The sequence below is a fragment of the Jaculus jaculus genome, chromosome 5 (genome assembly GCF_020740685.1).
Source record: "Jaculus jaculus isolate mJacJac1 chromosome 5, mJacJac1.mat.Y.cur, whole genome shotgun sequence".
Lineage (NCBI taxonomy): Eukaryota > Metazoa > Chordata > Mammalia > Rodentia > Dipodidae > Jaculus > Jaculus jaculus.
In genome coordinates this window covers 46699672-46720227 of record NC_059106.1, presented here as the reverse complement: position 1 = coordinate 46720227, position 20556 = coordinate 46699672, and the positions used below count along the sequence as shown (strand labels likewise).

At 53.4% G+C, this 20556-nt stretch overlaps 1 protein-coding gene across 1 annotated transcript in view; it reads right to left on the bottom strand.

Annotated features, from left to right (window-relative positions):
• Tnfrsf1b (TNF receptor superfamily member 1B) overlaps window positions 1-19643 on the bottom strand; it is a 31903-nt gene extending 12260 nt beyond the window's left edge. Inside the window, exons 1-6 of the mRNA XM_004657374.2 lie at window positions 19563-19643; window positions 3419-3518; window positions 2906-3034; window positions 1836-1991; window positions 1380-1473; window positions 527-759 (exon numbers count right to left, since the gene is read on the bottom strand). Coding sequence (XP_004657431.2) covers window positions 527-759; window positions 1380-1473; window positions 1836-1991; window positions 2906-3034; window positions 3419-3518; window positions 19563-19640 — 790 coding nt within the window. The 5' untranslated portion in view covers window positions 19641-19643. The remainder of the gene's footprint in view (window positions 1-526; window positions 760-1379; window positions 1474-1835; window positions 1992-2905; window positions 3035-3418; window positions 3519-19562) is intronic.
• Window positions 19644-20556: the final 913 nt, after the last annotated feature.

Below are 20556 nucleotides of genomic sequence, written 5' to 3'. Positions count from 1 at the left end.
GGAAGGAGACATTTGATTTTTTTTTTTTTTTTTTGAGGTAGGGTCTCACTCTAGCCCAGGCTGACCTGGAATTCACTATGTAGTCTCAGGGTGGCCTCGAACTCACGACAATCCTCCTACCTCTGCCTCCCAAGTGCTGGGATTAAAGGCGTGCGCCACCACGCCTGGCGGAAGGAGACATTTGAGAGAAGGCACTTTGCCACCTATATATGCTCACCTGGAGGACGCAGGGTCTCCTGCAGAGTGTCCAGGAAGGAGAGACTTTTTTTTGGTGGTACTGGGGATTAAACCCAGGGCTGTTTCTGGGATTAGCACGTTTAGGCCAAAGCTATTCCAGGACTGACATGTCCAACCACTGAGCTATGCGCCCCAGCCCCGTTTACGTGTTCTTTGAGACAGGGTCTCACTAAATTGCCCAGGCTGGCCTTGTGCTCACTCTATAACCCAGGCTGACCTCTAACCAAGTAGCTGGGACTAGAGGTATAAACTGGCGTCTGAAAGGGCCCCTCTCCAGCCAGGGACTTACCAATTGGACGAGAGACACCTGCGATGCTTCCTCTGGGGACAGGGTCCTCAGGGAGGATGGAGATGTTTGGAGCTGCGCTATTCCCTGAAGTCACCTCCAGGGGCTGGGATCTCTCGGACACTGGCTGTGGCTGGGATCCGTCAGCTGTCGCTTGGGTGGCCCTCAGGGTGAGGGACTCAGACGCACAGACTGCGTCCACGCTTGCATTGCCGGGAATGGCCACGATGCTACAGCTGAGGGAGAAGGGGAACTTGGTCAGGAGGCCACGGGGGGGGGGGGAGGCGCGTGGTGCAGGGTGGTCAGGCCCATTTGAGGGAGCCAGGCTAGAGGGACGTACCCCAGCGGCCAGGCTGGCACAGTTGGCATGAGCCGTGCCCTCCAGGTCTACTCCCCTTGCTGTCACCCACCTCTCCCCAGGCACCCTGAGCAGCCTTGCCTACAGAGGGAGGCTTCTGCTGACGTCGTCCCTATCGTCTGTCCCAAGACTCAGCCCCAGAGAAACGTGCCCAGGTACCAGTGGCTGGGGAGCTGCTCTGCGTCCCGGAGCCCTGACACTCAGGGTCACCCTTCTGCCCTTTTTTTTTTTAATTTTATTTATTTATTTATTTGAGAGCGACAGACACAGAGAGAAAGACAGATAGAGAGAGAGAGAGAAAATGGGCGCGCCAGGGCTTCCAGCCTCTGCAAATGAACTCCAGACGCATGCGCCCCCTTGTGCATCTGGCTAACGTGGGACCTGGGGAACCGAGCCTCGAACCGGGGTCCTTAGGCTTCACAGGCAAATGCTTAACCGCTAAGCCATCTCTCCAGCCCACCCTTCTGCTCTTTCAAAACCAAGGGAGGCAGCACTCACGAGCGGTGGGGCCTGCAGGCATCCGTGGATGACGTGGTATTGGAGAACGTCCCAGGGGCACAGGGTCTGCACACCACATTTCCATTTGCAGCTCCTTCAGGGGGACATTCAGAGCTTGTCAGCACTAGGGACACTCCATGGGGGAGCCCTCAGGGAAGCCAGAGGGGCCCAGGCATCTGCTTGTGCCTCTATGCCTTAGCACGCAGACACATGTGCACACATGCACGCGCAGGCATGGCGCTGGTATTCAGGGTACAGGGTCACCTTCCAGCACCATCCCCCTGACTTTTCTACAGCTCAGGGGTTAGTGTGACCTGTGTCAGGCCTTAGTACACAGTAGGTGCCTAATTAGGAGTGCTCAGGGAGAGGGCGGATGGAGAGATGCGCCGGGGCTGAGGGGTCAGTGTCCGTGACATCACAAGGATGCCCAAGCTGGAGAGGCCCAGGGGTGCCTACTTGTTTCAGTTGCTCCGAAGCCAGGACCACACTTTCTCAGCCTCATGCACTGTCGGCAGCTGTCTGATGCCGACGTCGCCAGAGCACAGTACATGCCTGGCTTGCACACGCACACGCGGTTTTGCTGTCTCGTGCAGCCTTGGATCTTCACCTGGTCTGGAGGAGGGGAGGACAGTGAGGGTCATTCTCGCTCCACTCAGCCACTCCTCCCTCTGTGCCAGCTCATCCTCATCCTCATCCCGGCAGAGCTGGTGGGGCTCTCAGCACGAGGCCAGAAAGATCCAGTCTACATTGTCCCGCAGGCTGCCCTCGGCGCCCCCAGTTTTAGTACGGCATACATAAGTACATCTGCTGTCCTAGACACCATCCTGCTGTCCCTGGTCACCTGCCCCTGAGGACCAGGATGAGGCATTGGTGGGATCCAGAGGGCAATGCCATGTATAAGTGGTAAGGTGGCCAGGCACGGGAGCGCACACTTGTAATCTGAGCATTCAGAAGGTGAAGGCAGCTGGAGGATTGCAAGTTTGAGAGTTTGAGATTAGCCCGGACCATGCAGAGGGTTGAAGGCCAGTCTAGACAACTTAACAAAAATCCTATCTGAAAAAGGGAGAAAGAGCCGGGCGTGGTGGCGCAGGCCTTTAATCCCAGCACTCGGGAGGCAGAGGCAGGAGGATTGCCATGAGTTCAAGGCCACCCTGAGACTACATAGTGAATTCTGCTTTAGGCAGAAGTTCTGAAAGTTCAAGGCCAGTTTGGGCTACAGAGCAAGTTCAAGGCCAACCTGAGAAACTCCATGAGACCTTATCTCAAAATGGAAAATAAAAAGGCGTGGGGAGATTGCTCAGAGGTAGAGCCTGTGCCTGGCAAGCCTGAGATGCTGGGTGCATCCACAGCACTGCACACACATATATACACATGTATACGTGGACAAGAGCTGTCCTGTGCTTCTCACAGCCCACGGGGATGAAAACAACTGGCTGTGGGTAACCTCGGCCGATGTGCAGCTAAGGGACCAAGCAGCCTTGTGGCCACAGGGGGATGCTGGGACCGCTTCTCTCCCAGCTACTCACCAGGGCCACAGCGGGAGCCGCAACCCAGGCACGTGAACAGCGAGTTCCAGAGTTGGGTGTAGGTGCCGTCCTCACAGTCTGTGCACACTGTGTCTGAGGTCTTGGTGCAGAAGTGCTTCACATGTTGGCCTAAGAAAGCAAGGGCCAGAAATTTCGGCGGAGCCAGCTTCCACCAGAGCCCGGAGCACTCCCTGCGCCTCAGTCTCAGAGTGCTGGAGAGCAACTGAGAAGGCTCTCTGCCGAAGTTCTAATGCCTCGGTCAACACGTCTGGCAGGCCCCAGCCATCTCTCCACTCGTGAACCCCTTGAGCCTCACAAAAACATTTCAAAGTGTGCCAGGCAGAGGGGATAGCAGGCACAAAGGCCAGTGCAAGAGGGAGACAAGCCCTACGATGGATGGCACTAGAAGCAGCCCAGTGAGAATTGAGGGCCATGGTTCTGCCCTCCCCAACTTCTGCATTCACGGTTCCCTCCAGGGCACCAGCCCCCAGGGGCCCAGTGGCTGCCTCTCACCAGGCGGGCACATGGCACAGCACATCTGGACTGCACTGTGGTGGTATTCCCTCGGCCGGCACACGCCCCCAGGTTCTATGGCATAGGGTGTCCAGGTGACCTGAAAGGAGGAAGGTGAGGCAGTCATTAACACACCCGCCCTGGGCGCCAACACACCCATCACCAGGCCTTTAGTGCCAGTGGGTGAAAGTGCTTCCTGTACAAATATGAGGACGTGCATTCAAATCCCCAGCATCCACACAAAACAAATAAGTAAAAAATAAAAAACAGACATGGCCATGCATTCCTGTAACCTCAGTGCTGAGGAGGCAGAGACAGGAGGATTGCTGGGGCTTGTTGATCCTGATCAGTGGGTCTAGCCAAAAAAGGAAAAAAAAAAAAAGGCAGGTTCCAGGTTCGGTGACTGACAGACTCTGTTTCAAGAAGGCTGGGGAGGTGGCTCAGCAGCTTAAAGGTGCTTGTTTGGACAGCTCTGCTGTCACCTAGTCTGACTACCCCATGACAAGAGGAAAAGGAGCTGGGAAGGCTGGGGAGGGCCACACAGAGACCTGGGAGAGCTCTGAATGCCAGAAATCGCTCCCTGGCAGCTCCTTCGATATCTGTCACTCAACCAAATGCTCATTACCACAGAGGGCCCGTGTGTGTTCCCAACAAAACTTTCAATTTGCCCTTCCCAGAGAAGCTATGCCTGCACCCCCCATCCCCACTGAGCACTCCTCTTCACTTTTCCCCCTCCCCTACAATTTCCTTCAGATAGCAGCCCCTCCCACCGCAATGAAGGGCCACAGGGGACCTGGATCTGAAGTCCCATGGGAACCCCATCCCTGCCAGTCTTGGGCTTTCTCCCCCTCAGGACCTGAACAATGGTAACCAAGCCTGACTGGCTCCTGATGGCCCCGAGAAACCCTCCTCTGGCTGGAGGAGACTTCTTGCCAGGCCCTGAGAGCCTGATGGGAAAGGGATCTTCCTCAGCCAAGATGGGTCTGTCTCATAGTTCTACCCATGGACAAGGGCTCCTGGCAGCCAGAGGCAGAAAGCTGGACTCCAGGGCCTGGAGCTCCTCCCTTCCAGGATCCTACTTGTCCCAAGTTTCACTATGAATCAGCCCTTAGTACTTCCTCCTGCTGCTAAATGTGACCCCAACCCCAGCAGCTGGCAGAGGGGCTCAGCCCCCCTTCAACATCCTCGAGGCCTGTTTATCCTTTTGGCCGGAGAGGGGGAAAAAAATGCACCAAACCACAGTTCTATCACAGGTACATAAGGAGGAACAGAAAGCCCCTGTACAGAGCAAAGTAAAAGGTCACCCCCTCCACACGGTGCTCCCCAGAGCAGGGGCTGAGCCCAAACCACATGGTGGGTGCCAGGTCGAGGGGCTACCACAGGGACCAGGCAAGCTGGAGAGCACGGGTCTCTTGAATGTGGTAAACACACTCAGCAACACGTGGGGCCAGGAGCTTTGTTTTAAGCTGGGGAGGTTTGTCCATCCCCAGCCTGTGGGGGAATCTGACACAGAAATGAGGAAGTGAACCAGACCACTTCTGATGCCATCAGCATGTTTAGCAGAGCCAGCTGTTTAAGAGAACTGGAAATCATTGGAGAGAATTAAGTCCCCACTAGACAGGCAGGAATCTATGCCTGGTAGCATGAGAAAGTACTGGAAAGAAGAGAGATGGATAGACGGATGGATGGTAGATTTATGGGTGGATGGATGGATGGAGAGATGGAAGGAAGGGAGGGTAGATGGGTAGAAAGATGAAATAGAGACGGAGGGGTGGTTGGATATAGGATTTATGGATGGATATAGAGATGGAGAGATGGATGGGTAGATGACGGATGGATGGACAGATGGGTGTACAGCTGGAGGGAGTGAAGGAGAGATCGATGAATGATGAAGAGACAGATGGACTGATGGATGTTAAGTAGATGAAGGGATAATAGATGAAAGGAAAAAATGAAGAAATCTGTCCATCGATCTAACACCCAGCAGAGTCAGCAGGTCTGACTACGCACAGAGAAGATGACAATGGAGGTCAAGCCATCTCTGCTGGACTCATAGGTACTAAGACCACACTGGGGCAGAAAAAGAGCTGCGTTGGCACTCGGGGAACAGCCACTTGACTGGCCATCTGTCCTGCTTACAGACCAAGGCCCTGAACAACACTCAAGGGGAGGGAAAGGGTCAGTCCCTTCTGGTTATGAATAGTGAGAGAGGAAGGAAGGAGGGAAGGCTTGGGGAAGGAGGAAGGAGTGGCAGTCAGCACAGGAGAATGGATGGGTGGATGCAAGGGGAGCCCTGCTCTGCCTCATTCACGCACCACCCTTTGGGGCTTCATGACTCATTCGCCACAGACCCTCTCACCCCTGCCAGACTCCCCAGGCAGGGGGCACCCTGCTACTGAGACAGAGAGGGGACAAGGGACAAGATGTGGAAGACAGGTGGCAAGGAGGAGCCTCCAGTTAGGGGATGGAGAGTACATACTGTTCAGATCCACTGTCTGTTTTTAAAATTACTTATTGGGCTGGAGAGATGGCTTAGCGGTTAAGGCATCTGCCTGCAAAGCCAAAGGACCTTGGTTTAACTAGATGCACAAGGTGGCATATGTGTCTGGAGTTTGCAGTGGCTGGAGGCCCTGGAGTGCCCATTCTCTCTCCCTCTTTCTCTCTCACTCTCTCAAATAAATAAAAAATTTTTAATTATTTATTTATTTAAGAGAGGGAGGGAGAGAGAGAAAGAAAGAGGCACAGAGAGAGAGAGAGAATGGGCACTCCAGGGCTACCAGCCACTGCAGATGAACTCTAGCCAATGCACTACCTTGTACATCCAGCTCACATGGATCCTGGGGAATCAAACCTGGATCTTTTGGCTTTGCAGACAAGTGGCGTAACCACTAAGCCATCTCTCCAGCCCCCCGATCCACTCTTTACACAAGGTAGAAGCTGTTTGGACCCAAGAAAAGCACCTATTGTGTGAGATGCCATGCTGGGCATATTCACATGCATTCTCTCTTCTTTCCGTACTAAAGCAATGATAAACAGGAACTGAGGCTTTGGTGGGAGGGGAGGGGTGAGGCTGAGAAGATGGTTCATCAGTTAAAGGCACTTGCATGCAAAGCCTTCCAGCCTGGGGTTCAATTCCCAAGCCATCCATATAAGAAAAAAGTGGCCTGTTGGGCTGAGGAAATGGCTCAGTGGTTAAAGGCGCTTGCTTACAAAGCCTGCTGGCCCAGGTTCAGTTCCCCAAGTCTCACTTAAAGCCAGCTGTACTTTGGTGCAAAGTGTCTGGAATTCATCTAAGGCAGCAAGAGGCTCTAGCAAGAGGCTCTGGCACACCCAGACTCTCTCCCTCCCCACCACCCTTCTCTCTCTCTTTCTCTCCTTCCTACTTTCTATCTCCCCCAGCAAGTAAATAAATACACACACACACACACACACACACACACACACACACACACACACATTGGGTTTTTTGAGGAAGGGTCTCCCTGTAGCCCAGGCTGACCTGGAATTCACTGTCATCTCAGGATGGCATCAAACTCATGGTAATCCTCTTACCTCTGCCTCCCAAGTTCTGGGATTAAAGGCATGTGCCACCACGCCTAGCTAAATATATATTTTTAAAGTGCCTCAAGCAGTTGGCATTCATTTGCAGTAGCAAGAGGTCCTGGCATGCTCCCTATACTTTTAAAAAGGAGAGGCTTAGGGACAGTCAATGTGGGCAGCAGGCCAGGAGCTGGGCGCAGCTACATTAACCTCCATGCAGTCTCGCAATTTTATACCCTGTGATCTTGTCCCACTTCACAGGGCAGTGAACAATTCAGTTCATGCTTCCAGGTAAAAAGGTCACCAGCATCCCAAAGCAGATTCAACAGCTATGGAGAGGAGGTAGAGGCATCTGCCCCAGGATACAAGGACCCCCAGATAGTCAGCCGGAAGCCACCTTCAAGCAATACAGAAGCCACAGTATTTGCATGGGGCAGGTCCCCAGAGCCCTGGAGCATGGGTGGTAGCACCAGCATTGGAGTCTTGACCTTGAGGACTCCCAGAAGCCCCATGGGCTATGAGGTGCAACCACATTAGGCCAGGACGTCACAGTGAAGCCAAGCGCAGGCAATGGGGCCTGTCTGCCATCACGGAGATGACTTGCAGCTATTTCAGGAAGGACCAACCACATCACAGGCGGGTGACCCAGGGGTGACACATTCCACCCCTGAGCTACTACCTCTGAAGTTGCTTTAGACATGAGCTACAGGCATACAGAAAGCTTGGCTTGGGTTCTGGTTCTTGGGATCTGGGTTTGTGCTGCTTGCTCAAGAACAAAGATGTTGGGGGCATGGGTCCTGCCCCAAGGCATGCTCACGACAATGACAGAGAATGTCCTAGCATCTTATTGTTGCCCTCCTTGAGGCCTGTAGAGATCACCTCCTCACTCTTCCTCTACCCTTTTCTCAATACCTGAGCAACTGTTTTGTTTCTCTTTTGTATTTTTAAAATATTTTATTTATTTATTTGAGAAAGAGGCAGAGAGAGAGAATGGGCATGTCAGGGCCTCCAGCCACTACGAATGAACTCCAAACGCATGTGCCCCCCTTGTGCATTGCTTTACATGGGTAATGGGTAATCGAACCTGAGTCATCAGGTTTAGTAGCCACATGCCTCAACCTAAGCCATCTCTCCAGCCCCCCTCCCCTCTTTTTCTTTTGAGGTAGGAGCTCACTCTAGCCCAGGCTCAACCAGAATTCACTCTGTAGTCTCAGGGTGGGCTCAATGTCACAATGATTCTCCTACCTCTGCCTCCTGAGTGCTGGCATTAAAGGTGTGTGGCACCACACCTGGCTGTTCTGTTGCTTTTTCCTGGGCAACTCTTGACAGCTACAGTCTCCGTGCTTCTGTCTCCTTGCAGGTGGACCTAAGCCACCTTCCTGCTTTGGAAACTTGCCCTTCTTAAAAGTTCCCAGTGACTCATGCTGCCCTTAGGCCCGAGTACACCCTCCTCAGCTGAAGGCCCAGCAAACCAGGGCCCTTTCAGCATCTGCCACCCACCCTAGGCTCACCTGTTACCTATGCTTCAGAGCATCTGGCCCCTGCACCCCTTCTCCACATCCTGGACCCGCTGCTACCTCTGCCCATGCATCCTACCAGATGGACCCCTTGCTTCTTCAGAGTTCTTCCGTCATCATCCCATGGAAACATCTGAACCCCAGTTGGGGTGTCAAGGATTCCTCACGGGGTCTCCTGTGACAACTTGGGGCTATTTCAATGCTGTCCAGGGCAGACTCTATCTCTGCCGCCCTCACATCCCCTCTGGACACCCTTCTGTGGCTTCTTCTTGAGACAGAACAGAACCTGGTTTGAATCCCAGTTTCGCCATTCTCCCACCTTGGTTTTATCATCTATGAACTGGGAACGGAGCCAGGCTCACCACGTCAGGCTGTTATGCCATTATGATTCCAGTGTGTGGGAAGGGCTCTGAGCTGGTGCTATGCCTGGTGGGGCCAGACGAGCCCAGTGCCATCCACCGTGTTTCCATTACTCATTGTGCCTGGCTGGCACCGCCATATCGGGTGTCTAGGAGGCACCACGTTGCTTCACCACCGCCTAACTTTTGTTGATTTCCCATTAGTCGAGCATACACAGAAATGGACTGTAAAGAGAGAGGCGGCATCCTCTGCAGATCAGACCAAGCGGCCGTGTGAGGTCATGGCCCGCGCAGTAGAAGTGAAGAATCCGAAGCCTGAGGCTGGAACCTGGGCTCTGGCTCAGGGGCAGTGATGAGACCCTAAGCCAGCCTTGTCCTTCCTGGCAGGTTCACCTCTGCCGGGAACAGGGACAACAGTGGTCACCTGCTGCCCTGCTGGCTGAGGAGGGAAGGATTCCCTGAGCTCAGACCCAAGTCTGGTTCCCAGGAGACGTCAAGATGTCAGCTAGGGACATCTAGCACCAGGGGAGAGGGGTCAGCTAGGGGTGACTGTGGCCAGGCTGGTCCTGTGATTGAGCACTAGAGCCCCAGGGAGGGCTGGGATGCGGCTCAGTGGGTAGGGCGCCTGCCTAGCATACAGGGAGCCCTGGAGTCGATCCTTAGAACTCCGTCAACCAGGCGTAGTGACACACACCTGTAACGCCAGCACTCAGCACAGAGAGGCAGGAGGATCCGAAGACCCGGGGCATCCTCGGCTACATAGTGTATTCAAGGTCTGGGCTACATGAGACAGAAGGAAGAAAGGGATGGAGAGAGGGAGGAAAGAAGGAAGGAAGAAACAAAGGAAGGAAGGGAAGGGAGGAGGACATTCTATACATTTACAGAACAGGTCGCTGAGCTCAGAATGAGCATTAAAACTCAACCACAGCAGGTGTGCAAGGGAGCACATTCCCTTCTCCTGCCCCCCCCCCCCCACCCCAACTCTCACCTGAAGGACTAAAGAAGCCGCTGCAAGGCCTCTCTGCCTCCGGTCTCTCCACCTGTCTGTCGTACACACTGGGGCCAGAGTGCCCATGCCAGTCCATTCCCTTGCCCCGAACATCCACAGCTCCCCACTACCTCTTCTCTGCAAGGGACGGGATCATGGTAGTTGAAATAGGGCTTGCAGGTACATCTCAGTGGGAGATATGTGCTCAGTACATGTCAGGCCTTGAGTTTGTATTTTATCATTATTTATTTATTTGAGAGAGATCGGGCAAGCACCACGGCCTCCAGCCACTACAAATGAACTCGGCATATGCACCACCTTGTGCATCTGGCTTACGTGGGTCCTGGGGAATTGAACCTGGGTCCTTTGGCTTTGTAGGCAAGCACCTTAATCACTAACAGCCCTATTATTTATTTATTTTTTATTTATGCTAGGGAATCACACCTCTTCAAGGCCTCACAATAATTAGGAGGGAGTCTGAGTTCAAAGACAAGCTTACTTATTCCAGAATCTGTTGTCAACTACCAAAAAAAAAATTTTTTTTTATTTATTAGGGAGCAGGGAAATGAGTGAATACGGGCATGCCAGACAGAACCTCTTGCCATTACAAACAAACTCTAGACACATGTGCCACCCACTTTGTGTGTCTGGCTCTACATGAGAACTGAGGAATCAAACCCAGGCCTGTAGGCCTTGCAAGAAAGGGTCTTTAACTACTGAGCCATCTTCCCAGCCCTCCTCTGTCTTATTTTTAAATAAGTAAAGGCTAATAATTAACCTCAGTTTTTACTGCATAGAACAAGACGAAGAATCAGATGGATCTCATGGGGCTGATACAAAGATTAAGTGAGGTAACACACAACACACTAAGTGTTTTGTGTGAATTCCCCCAGAATTTCAGTTGCTCTGGCCCAGGCTGACCTGGAAATCACTATGTAGTCTCAGGGTGTCCTCAAACTCACAGTGACTTCAAACTCAAATTTAAATTTAAAGGCATGCGCCACAGGGCCCAGCTGAATTGCTTTTTTTTTTTTTTTTTTTACCAGAATGGCCTGGAAACTCTTCATCTGCCTCTACCTCCCAAGGGCAAGGATTACAGGCCAAATCCATCACACCCAGTCCAACAATTTTTTAATATAAACTGGCTCCAGACATACATCCCTCACTGACCCCAGCAAAATTTCTGCTGCAGCTAGCCAGCCTGGCCTGGTCCCGTGCTCCTCCAGCCTGCTCCTGATACCCACTCACCCAAGCCCGTCACGCTCTGGGACTCGAGGCTGCAAAAGTCCCCAGTGCAAGAGGGCAAGGTAGAAGGAGAATCGGGAAGGGGACAAGAGAGGGTGAGGGAAGTAACCACAGGGCCAAAGCAAGACTGGGAGCAAGCTGAGGACGGGGGTTCGGGGAGTGAGGAGCAGGGGACAACTACCAGGGGGACCAGGAGGAGGGGGCAGGAAGGGGCAGGGCCGGGGATCCGAGCAGGGGTAGCTGGCAACAGGTTCACCAGGAGCCTCCTGCCTCTTTGAGTCGCAATAAGAAGCCGGGATCGTAGGTCAGCAGGGGGATGGGCAGACAGCAGGGGCATCCAGGATGCTGGCACGAGTTATGCTAACCGAGGTAAAGTGCTAGAACCCTTCCCCAGAGAATAGCTTTCCAGCCCAGACCTGGGCCAGTGCAGGGCCTTCCGGGCCATACTCCTCACGCTATTATAGAAGCCATAGGCGCAGCTTACCACCACTGGGTCTAGCACCTGTGGCCATGGATTCCTACCCCGGCTCGAGGGAAGACCTTGCTAACCTGGTTAGGACTACGGCAAGAGAAGTTCAGAAAGGAGAAGGGAGGTCATGGCTTAGGTTGGCCCATGGTGGAGTCAGAGCCTACAGTGGGCCTCAGACCCCAGAATCCATTCTCTCTGTCCACTTCCACAGCCTCTGTCCTCTCTCAAAAGGCCATCTACAGGCAGCTCAGATATCCACATACATGCCCTGCACCCTCCCCCCCCAGTTCCTTAGACCCACATAATTTCCTTAACCTGGGCCACTGCAATCTCAGAGCCAAGGCCAGACGAGACCCACACTGGCCACCCCGTCTGCACAGGAGAAGAAAAGAAGCAAAGAGCCTGCCCTGTGTGTGACCAGCTGTGCTGACCCAACACTCCAGCTCCCGGACTGGTGGGTCACTAGGCCTCACTGGGACCCTGAAGTCACCCCGTGCTGTCCGCTGCAATAGCAGAGCACAACCCCAAGGGGTGCAGGTCCTCCTGTATCCTCTCCCAGAGAAGCCTTGGTGTGGACAGTGGGGAGCAGGCCTTCTTATTAGTAGGTTGAATGTTTTAATTTATGTATTGGAGAGGGAGGGAGGGACAGAATGGGCACCCCAGGACCTTCAACCACTGCACTCGAACTCGAGATGCATGTGCCACTTTGTGCATCTGGTTTACAGGGATCCTGGGAATTGAACCTGGGTCCTTCGGCTTTGCAGGCAAACGCCTTAACCACTAAGCCATTTCTCCAGCCTCCCCCTCCCTTTTTAAAAAAATTGTATTTATTTGCAAGCAGAGAGAGATAGAGATAAGATAGAGAGAGAGAGACAGAATGGGCACTCCAGGGCCTCTAGCCACTGAAAACAAACTCCAGACACATGTGCCCCTTGCGTATCTGGCTTATGTGGGTCCTGGGGAATTGAACCTTGGTCCTTTGGCTTCGCAGGCAAATGCCTTAACCACTAAGCCATCTCTCTAGCCCTCTCCCTGTCCTTTTATTTTTGAGATAGGGTCTCACTCTGGCCTAGGCTGACCTGGAACTCACTCTGTAGTCTCAGGCTGGCCTTAATCTCACAGATATCTTCCTACCTCTGCCTCCCGACTATTGGGATTAAAGGCGTGCACCACCACGCCCAACCCTTCTTATTAATAGGAACAGTGCCAATACTCTGTGGTCATAAACCTCCATAAGGAAGAGTGCCAATTTCTGCAAAAATGAAACAAGGTTCAAAGAGGCTGAGCTGTCACTGTCCTTAGGGAAGCTATCAAGGTTCAAGACAGAACTGCAGGCCGGGACATACTGGCCGCCTTCCCACCAGAGCCCCAGTGTAGAGCACGCTCCGAAGAAAAAGAAACTTACTCCTTTAAACCCTGATCAGACTTCCTCCTTCCCAGCTCACAGAGCCCCAAACCGCAGTGGCGTCATGTCAGCTGTGACATCACAAGGCATCACAGTGGAAAAAAACTGGGTCCAGGAGGGGTTGGTCGGGACTTGCACAGCCCCTGTCCCACAACAAAGGAAGAACCTGGCTCAGGGCTGCCAAGAAGAGCAGAGGCAGAGCTCAGAATAGCACCATGGGAAGTGTGCCTGTCATCTGGTGACAAAAGGCATCTTCGAAGAAAGGCCCTCCGCTCTCTAGGTTTCCTTGAACCTGTGGGTTCTCAGCCCGACTACGAATGCCCTGCATAGACTTCCCAGCAGAAGTGGGACACAGGCTCAGCTGCTGACCTGTGAACGGTGCTAATGAACTACTGAGGGGCAGAGGCAGGAAACCCATAAATTCCAGTCTGCCTGGGGCCTCTGAAACCCCGACTTCAGGCAGCTACACACAATTGCTGACACTGGAGCCTGGGAGAAGTAAGTGACTCCAGCCAGAGAAACAGGGATTCCAGTGAGCAAGGAAAGAGATTGTGGGGCTGGAGAGATGGCTCAGTGGCTAAGGCATTTACCTGTGAAGCCTAACAACGGGAGTTCGATTCCCCAGTACTCATATAAAGCCAGATGCACCAGTGGCGCATGTGTCTGGAGTTCATTTACAGCGACTGGAGGCCCTGGCATATCCATTCTCTCTATTCCTCTGTCTCTCTTCTATCTGATTGCAAATAAATTAATTTTTTTTTAAATTTTTTGATTTGAGAGCGACAGACAGACAGAGAAAAAGCGAGATAGAATAGACACGCCAGGGTCTCCAGCCACTGCTGACATGGGCCCTGGGGAATCACGCCTCGAACCGGGGTCCTTAGGCTTCACAGGCAAGCACTTAACCACTAAGCCGTCTCTCCATCCCAAATTAAATCTTTTTTTTTTTTTTTTTTTTTTTTAAAGAAAAGAGACCAAGAAGCAAATATACCAGCTTTTCTCTCACCCTAATGTTCTGGGAGAGTATTGGAACCAGCATTGTTGGGTTTCATGAGAGGGTTGCTTGGGTTTGGAGAGGTTAAGTTCCTGAGCAAGGTCCCATAGCAAGCCAGTAATCATGTGGGAAGTCCATCCTCTCACACCCAGGCCACCCTTCCTCAGGCTTGCTCAGTGTTAGAAGTCTCTTGAAGGTGGGACTTGGACAGCCTGAGCTCAGAAGAGCCTCCACAGAGCTTTCCCATCTTAGGTCACAGAACCTTCAGCATCCCATGGATTACAGATGGACAAGGTTTTAAGACACACGGGCCTCTCCCCACATCCATTGTGCAGGGGGCACAAGCTGCGGTTTTCTGCACCCCAGTGCTCCTCCTCACCCCCAAATGACATTCAGCACCTGTCACTGCAAAGAGTGGGGAGGTGACTTCCTGACCCCACAGTGTTTACCACAGCACGGGTCCTAAGGCCAGGCTGAGGGGCGGCTGCTCTGTGGGGCCCAGACAGAGGGCACGGGGCAGGAGGTACGGAAGGAAAAGGCAGGCAGGAAGGAAGTTGTTCTCAGAGAGTTAAGTAGCAAAGTCACTTGGGCAGGAACTCAGGGTAACTGTAGATTTGACATCCAAGCTTGGGGGCCCCACGGTTGCTACACAAGGCGCCTGAGCCCACCATAGTCCTCCTCTGGGTCCGAGCATGAGTCAGGTCAGACTTAGAACACTGATGCAGGCTTTCAGGCACTCAAAGCACCTGTAGTGACATGGTCACCCAGCAGCAGAGAGTGAGGCTCTGAGTTGATGTCCCATCTGACTCAAGCCAGGGCCTGGCCTGAGGAAGCGGTCCTGTGCCTAACAGAGTGTCTGGAGCTGGGAGCCTCTGCACCCCACTTTGCTCCTGAACACCTGGGGCATCTCCCACAGCCTCAACGCTTGACTTCCCCACCTGCCTGCCTCTGGCCAGACTGAGTCACTGCCAAGTGGGTGGCCCTGGTCACAAGCCAGTGTGGGGATGTGGGGGAGTGAGCCCTTTGTGGCGGTGAGCCCTACCCTCAGCAGAACTGTCACCACAGGGAAAGAAGCCGGGGAGAGAGAGACACCAGAGCGCAGCTCTGCCCACCTAGCCTGTCAAGTTCATCTTTAAAATGGGGTCAGCAGTCACCATAAAGGTCAGATGAACATTCACTGACATTTAGTCTAGCTTATTTCTTTTCCTTTTCAGGACCTTATGTAGCCCAGGCTGGCTTCAAACTCACTATGCAGCCAATGCTAGCCTTAAACTTAAACTTACCTTAGTGGTTAAAACTCAGTTAAGGTGCTTGCCTGCAAAAGCTAATGACTGGAGTTTGATTCCCCAGGACCCGTGTAAAACCAGATGTACAAAGCGGTGGATGCATCTGGAGTTTGTTGACAGTGGCTGGAGGCTCTGGCGCACCCATTCTCTCTGTCTCTCTTCCCTCTATCTCGCTGTGCTTGCAAATAAGTAATAAATAAATAAATAAATAATACTTTTTTAAAAGCAGAAAGACAAGGCCCAGATGTCGGGGTGCAGAGGCTGAGACCCCCCCACTCCAGGTCATGGCCCTCCGTGGACAGAAACAATGAAGGTGAAAGAACTCTTTCTTTCAGGAGTGTTCACAGGAGCCCAGGGCCGGCCAGGGGGTCACCTGGCAGGGGCTTTTCCCAGGCTACTTGGTGCAACTAAGATGAAGAACAGGATGGTATGAGGCTGTCCAGAGAACATTCCAGAAAAAACAAAGGCCCCAAGGCAAGGGGACGCGCGTGCGTGTTTGAGGAACTGAAAAACAAAAGCACTGAATGTGACAAAGGCACACCAGGGCTGGCAGCCTCTTCCTTTAGGCCCCTTGCTGCTGCTCTTGGGAGCGCGGAGTAACAAGGGCCATAGAAGGTGTCCCTTCTGGAGCAGGAAAGAAATCCAGGGAGCCGCTAGGCCAGGCCCCAGGACGATAATTAGGGCCAGTCTCCAAACACAAGCATGCCAGGCAAGAGCTGGGGTTACAGCTCAGTCGGTGGAGCGCTTCTCCTGTAGGCCCAAAACTCTGGGTTTAAACCCCAGAGCCATATCAACCAAGCACAGTGGTGCAGACCCATAATCTCAGCACTTGGGTGGTTAGGGCAGGAGGAGGATCAGAAATTCAAGGTCATTCTTGGCTAGACAGCAAGTTTGAGAATAGCCTGGGATACATGAGACCACATCTAAATATATATATAAAAGGAACGCCAGGCAAGTTCTCTCTCCCCGTGAAGAGAGGAGAACTGAGGCGAACTTAGTCCAGGTCACAAGAGCACTCAGAGCAGTAAGGTGTCTAACTTGCTGGCAGTGTGGTTCCTGGGGCTGGAGCTGGCTCCCTCAAGCCAGGGAGTAGACAAGAATGTGGAGCAGTTATCAGTGAATAATGGGGAATAAATGGATGGATGATGGATGGGACTGCAGTCAGGGTGCCTGACCAGAGAGGGGCCCAGGCATCAGGCTATATTCTCCGCCAGCACACAGGTGACCCACAGGGATGTCAGGGAAGGGACAAGGGGATGAAAAGAGCTCCCAGGCACCCAACTCCACTCCAAAGGCAGCCTGGGAGCCCCCAGTCTCTGGCCAGCATACAAACAGCATGCTTCTGCCCCCAAACATCTAAGTACAAAGAGGCCAGACCCAGCAGGCAGAGGCTGTCCCTTCCTCTTACAGACAACAAGGCCCTGCCAACCCAGCAGACACCAAGCAGCTCCCTATCCTCCCTGCTTCACTGGTATTTATTTACCAAATGAAAGAATGACAGGAGTCACACCAGTGGACAAACACAGAGGTTAAAAGGGACAAGAAGGGCTGGAGGGATGGCTTAGTGGCTAAGGCGTTTGCCTGCAAAGCTAAAGGACCCAGGTTCGATGCCCCAGGACCCACGTTAGCCAGATGCACAAGGGGCACACGCGTCTGGAGTTCATTTACACACACACACACACACACACACACACATATATGTTTTGTTTTGTTTTGTTTTTGTTTTTTTTTGTTTTTTGAGGTAGGGCCTCACTCTGGTCCAGGCTGACCTGGAATTAACTCTGTCATCTCAGGGTGTCCTTGAACTCATGGAGATCCTCCTACCTCTGCCTCCCGAGTGCTGGGATTAAAGGCATGTGCCACCATGCCCGGCTATAAAATATATTTTTAAAAAGGGACAAGAACACTGAGGGCAATGTGAGTCTGCCACCACTGCAGCCTGTTCAAATGCCCTCAGGGCTCGTTCTCCTGTCCTGTCCAGCCACATCCAAACTAAGTCCCATGGTGGTGTGGGGACTGGAGGGGCAAGAGTGAAGATACAGGTACAAGAGGGTCTGGGAAAAGAGCTTTGTCAATCAGACAGACTCGCCTTCAAACTCCATCCCTTAACTCCCCAGCTCCATGGTCCTGAGAAATGTCACAGTGTCTGGACCTGTCCCCACAACTCTCAGTGATAATAGTAACAGTAACCCACCTTGTGGGAAGGCTTGGAAGGGACGCTATAGTATGATTCTGTGTCAAAGTTTCCACAAGTGCCCCCCACCTGATGTCTCAAGCCAGGAGCTATTGTGGGGGCTAATCATGAGAAGGAGGAAGCCCCAGTCCTGCACTCCAGGACCCTCCCCACCTCTGAGGTGGGTAAAACACAAGGAGCTTAAAAAGCAGAATGTCGGGCTGGAGAGATGGCTTAGCGGTTAAGTCATTTGCCTGCAAAGCCAAAGGATCCTGGTTCTATTTTCCAGGACCCAGGTAAGCCAGATGCGCAAGGTAGCGCATGTATACGGAGTTCATTTGCAGTGGCTGGAGGCCCTGGTGCATCCATTCTCTCTCTCTCTCAAATAAATAAATTAATTTTTAGGAAAAAGCAAAAAGTAATCTGTACTCCAGAGAAATAAAAGCTGGGAGAGTTCAAAAAGCAGGTCAAATCCAAGTTGGGGGATGCAGACAGGCTTTCCAGGACAGGGTGGCCTTTTCAAAAGGCCTAAAAGAGCAATGGGGTGCACTGTGATAGAGCGAGCAAACACAGAGCACACGCATACGCAATGGCCACTCAATCATCGGCATCACAAGGCAAGGGGGCCATGTAAGGGGGCTGAGCAGATATCTATGTGCCTTTGGCCTGGGGTACCAGGGGAGGAGCGCCCTTAGCCATAATGGAGGCTTCCCACGCAAATAGAGAGGTTGAGCAGGCTCTGCCGAGGTGTCTATGAGAGCAAGGATAGGGTCAGGAGACCAACTAAGAGCCTATGGTAAGAGTCCCAGAAGGTAAGAGCTGACCTCGGCTGGTCAAAAGGGGAAGCAAATGGGAGGGAAGTCCCTCTAGCCACTCCATGACTCTACCTGGGGTCCCTCAGAGTCCTGTGTCTCCCCGCCTCCTTTGTGCGGGCTCATAGGCCCCCAGAGGCTCTCCCAGGCAGGCTCAAGATCAAGGAACACTCCCCATCAGAAGCCAAACAGAACCTCTGGCCTGGCCCGCAGCCAGAGCTGGAGGTCACTCATAGCCAAGCACAGTCACCCTCAGCCCTCCAAGCTGGGACTGTTCTGACCCAAAGGGCAGCCTTGATCTCCCCTGGGACAGCCCAGGTCCCACTCTTGGTACCAGCCCAGTTATGAGAGGGTGCGTCAATTCCCTTCCACCCCGGAGAATTGGACTCTTTCCTTTTGTGAGTCACCTTGTGCCACCATAGACGCCACTTCTAACCACCCGTCCAGAAAGGTCAGCATACCCTGTCAGTCCATTGGGATCTGCTCAGCATGAGGGAGCCCTGCATATCTCCTCTCCAGCTACTGGGGGAAGTATGGGAGGTACCCTTTGCAGAAAGCTCCCTCCATGGCCTTCATGAAAGGTGAATTCTCTGGGCCTCACTTTTCCTTCTCTGTAAAATGGGGTGTTACCAGCACACAGTCAGAGAGCCGTCTGTAGACTCAACCTTGTTGTTTCACTGGGTGATGTGAACACGAAATACTGGGGTCTCTGCTCTAACCATTTTTGGGGGCCCTTGCCTTGCCTTATAGCTGCCCACCCCTCCTCTGTCCCAAGAGCGCAGAGAAAACAGACTGAAGTGGCCTGGACCTGAGAAAGCCTAGACAAGCCGCTCGCTGCCCACTGTGCCCTTATTAAGCGCCTACCACACACCTGGCCCTGTGATTTCCCACATGTACCCCAAGTGTTTCTAAGAAAGAGGAAAACCATGGCCCAGAGAAGGAAGTCTTCTGAAAGAGCGCGGCTGTGGGCAGCTGGGGCAGCGTCCCAGACAGACAGTCCCGTCCTACCTCGTGGGCAGAGCAGGACTGTCGCAGAGGCCACAGGGATGAAGGGAGGTCCTGGGTCTGGCCTGCTTCTGCTCGGGGTGGCTTAACAACTTTAAATCCTGAACTGACCGCCATAAACTACCGTGGTGCAAGTCTGGAACTTGCAGCTGCGGTGACCCGAAAGTTCCACCCTAGACACGCGTAATGCCAGGCTTGGGGTTCCCTCCCTCCAGGCTGCAGCTCCTGTCTGCTGGGGATGGGAGGCGACTCCTTCCTCCCAGCCCCTCGCAGCGCCCGGGGACGGCGCACCAGCCGGGACGGGTAAGGTGATGGGAAGCTGTCCCCGTGTCACTCGCGCGTGTCACTCACCTGGGCGGGCACGGCGTGCCCCGTGGCCCAAAGCTGCAATCCGACGGCCAGCGCGGTCCAGACGGCGGCGGGGGCCATGGGGGCGTCGGCGGGCTCCGGGGGCTCCCGGGTGGCACCGGCCCGCACCCTCGCTCGCGCCGGGAGCTCCGAGGCCTCCGCTGTGCCTGGGCGCCGGCGACTGAAACCGAAAGCCCGCGGCGGGGAGCTTGGGCAAGCGGCGGGCGGGGCCCAGCCTGCGGACACGCCCCCACGCCACTGCCCCCTTCTGGGCACCTTCCCCTGGACTCTGCAGCGCCGCTCCCAGCCTCAAGGAGCTCAACCTCCAAGGATCGCCCCCTCCTCCTCCCAGTGGAGGGCTAGAGGCCCGCTGCAGCAAGGTGCCCCTGCTTGCTGGCTCCACCTTTTCCTCCCATCTCCCACCGACCTCCCCATGCCAGGGGTAAGACACTGCCTGAGAAAAACACCCCCAAAGCTAACACTCACTCTGGTGGAGCCAAAGGGTTCTACGGGCATTACCTGCTTTTGACCCTAGAACCAAAGCTGGGTGGCTCACATCACTTGACAGGCTGATGTAGGAGGATTGCTATGAGTTCAAAGTCAGCCTGGGCTTCAAAAAAATTTTTTTTTGTATTTAAAAATATATATACATATATATTATTTATTTGAGAGAGAGAGAGAGGAGAGAATAGGCGCACCAGGGCCTCTAGCCACTGTAAACAAACTACAGGCTCATGTGGCTCACATGGGTAGTGGGAAATCAAACTTGAGTCCTTAGGCTTTGTAGACGCCTTAACCACTAAGCTATCTTTCCAGTCCAGGCTGATCTGGAACACTGTGTACCTCTAAGATGGCCTCTAACTCGCTGTGATCTTCCTACCTCAATCACCCAAGGGCTGGGATTAAAGGTGTGTGCCACCACCCCCAGACTATACATATATATTTAGGACAGGTTAAGGCACTTGCCTGCAAAGCCTAAGGACCTAGGTTCAATTCC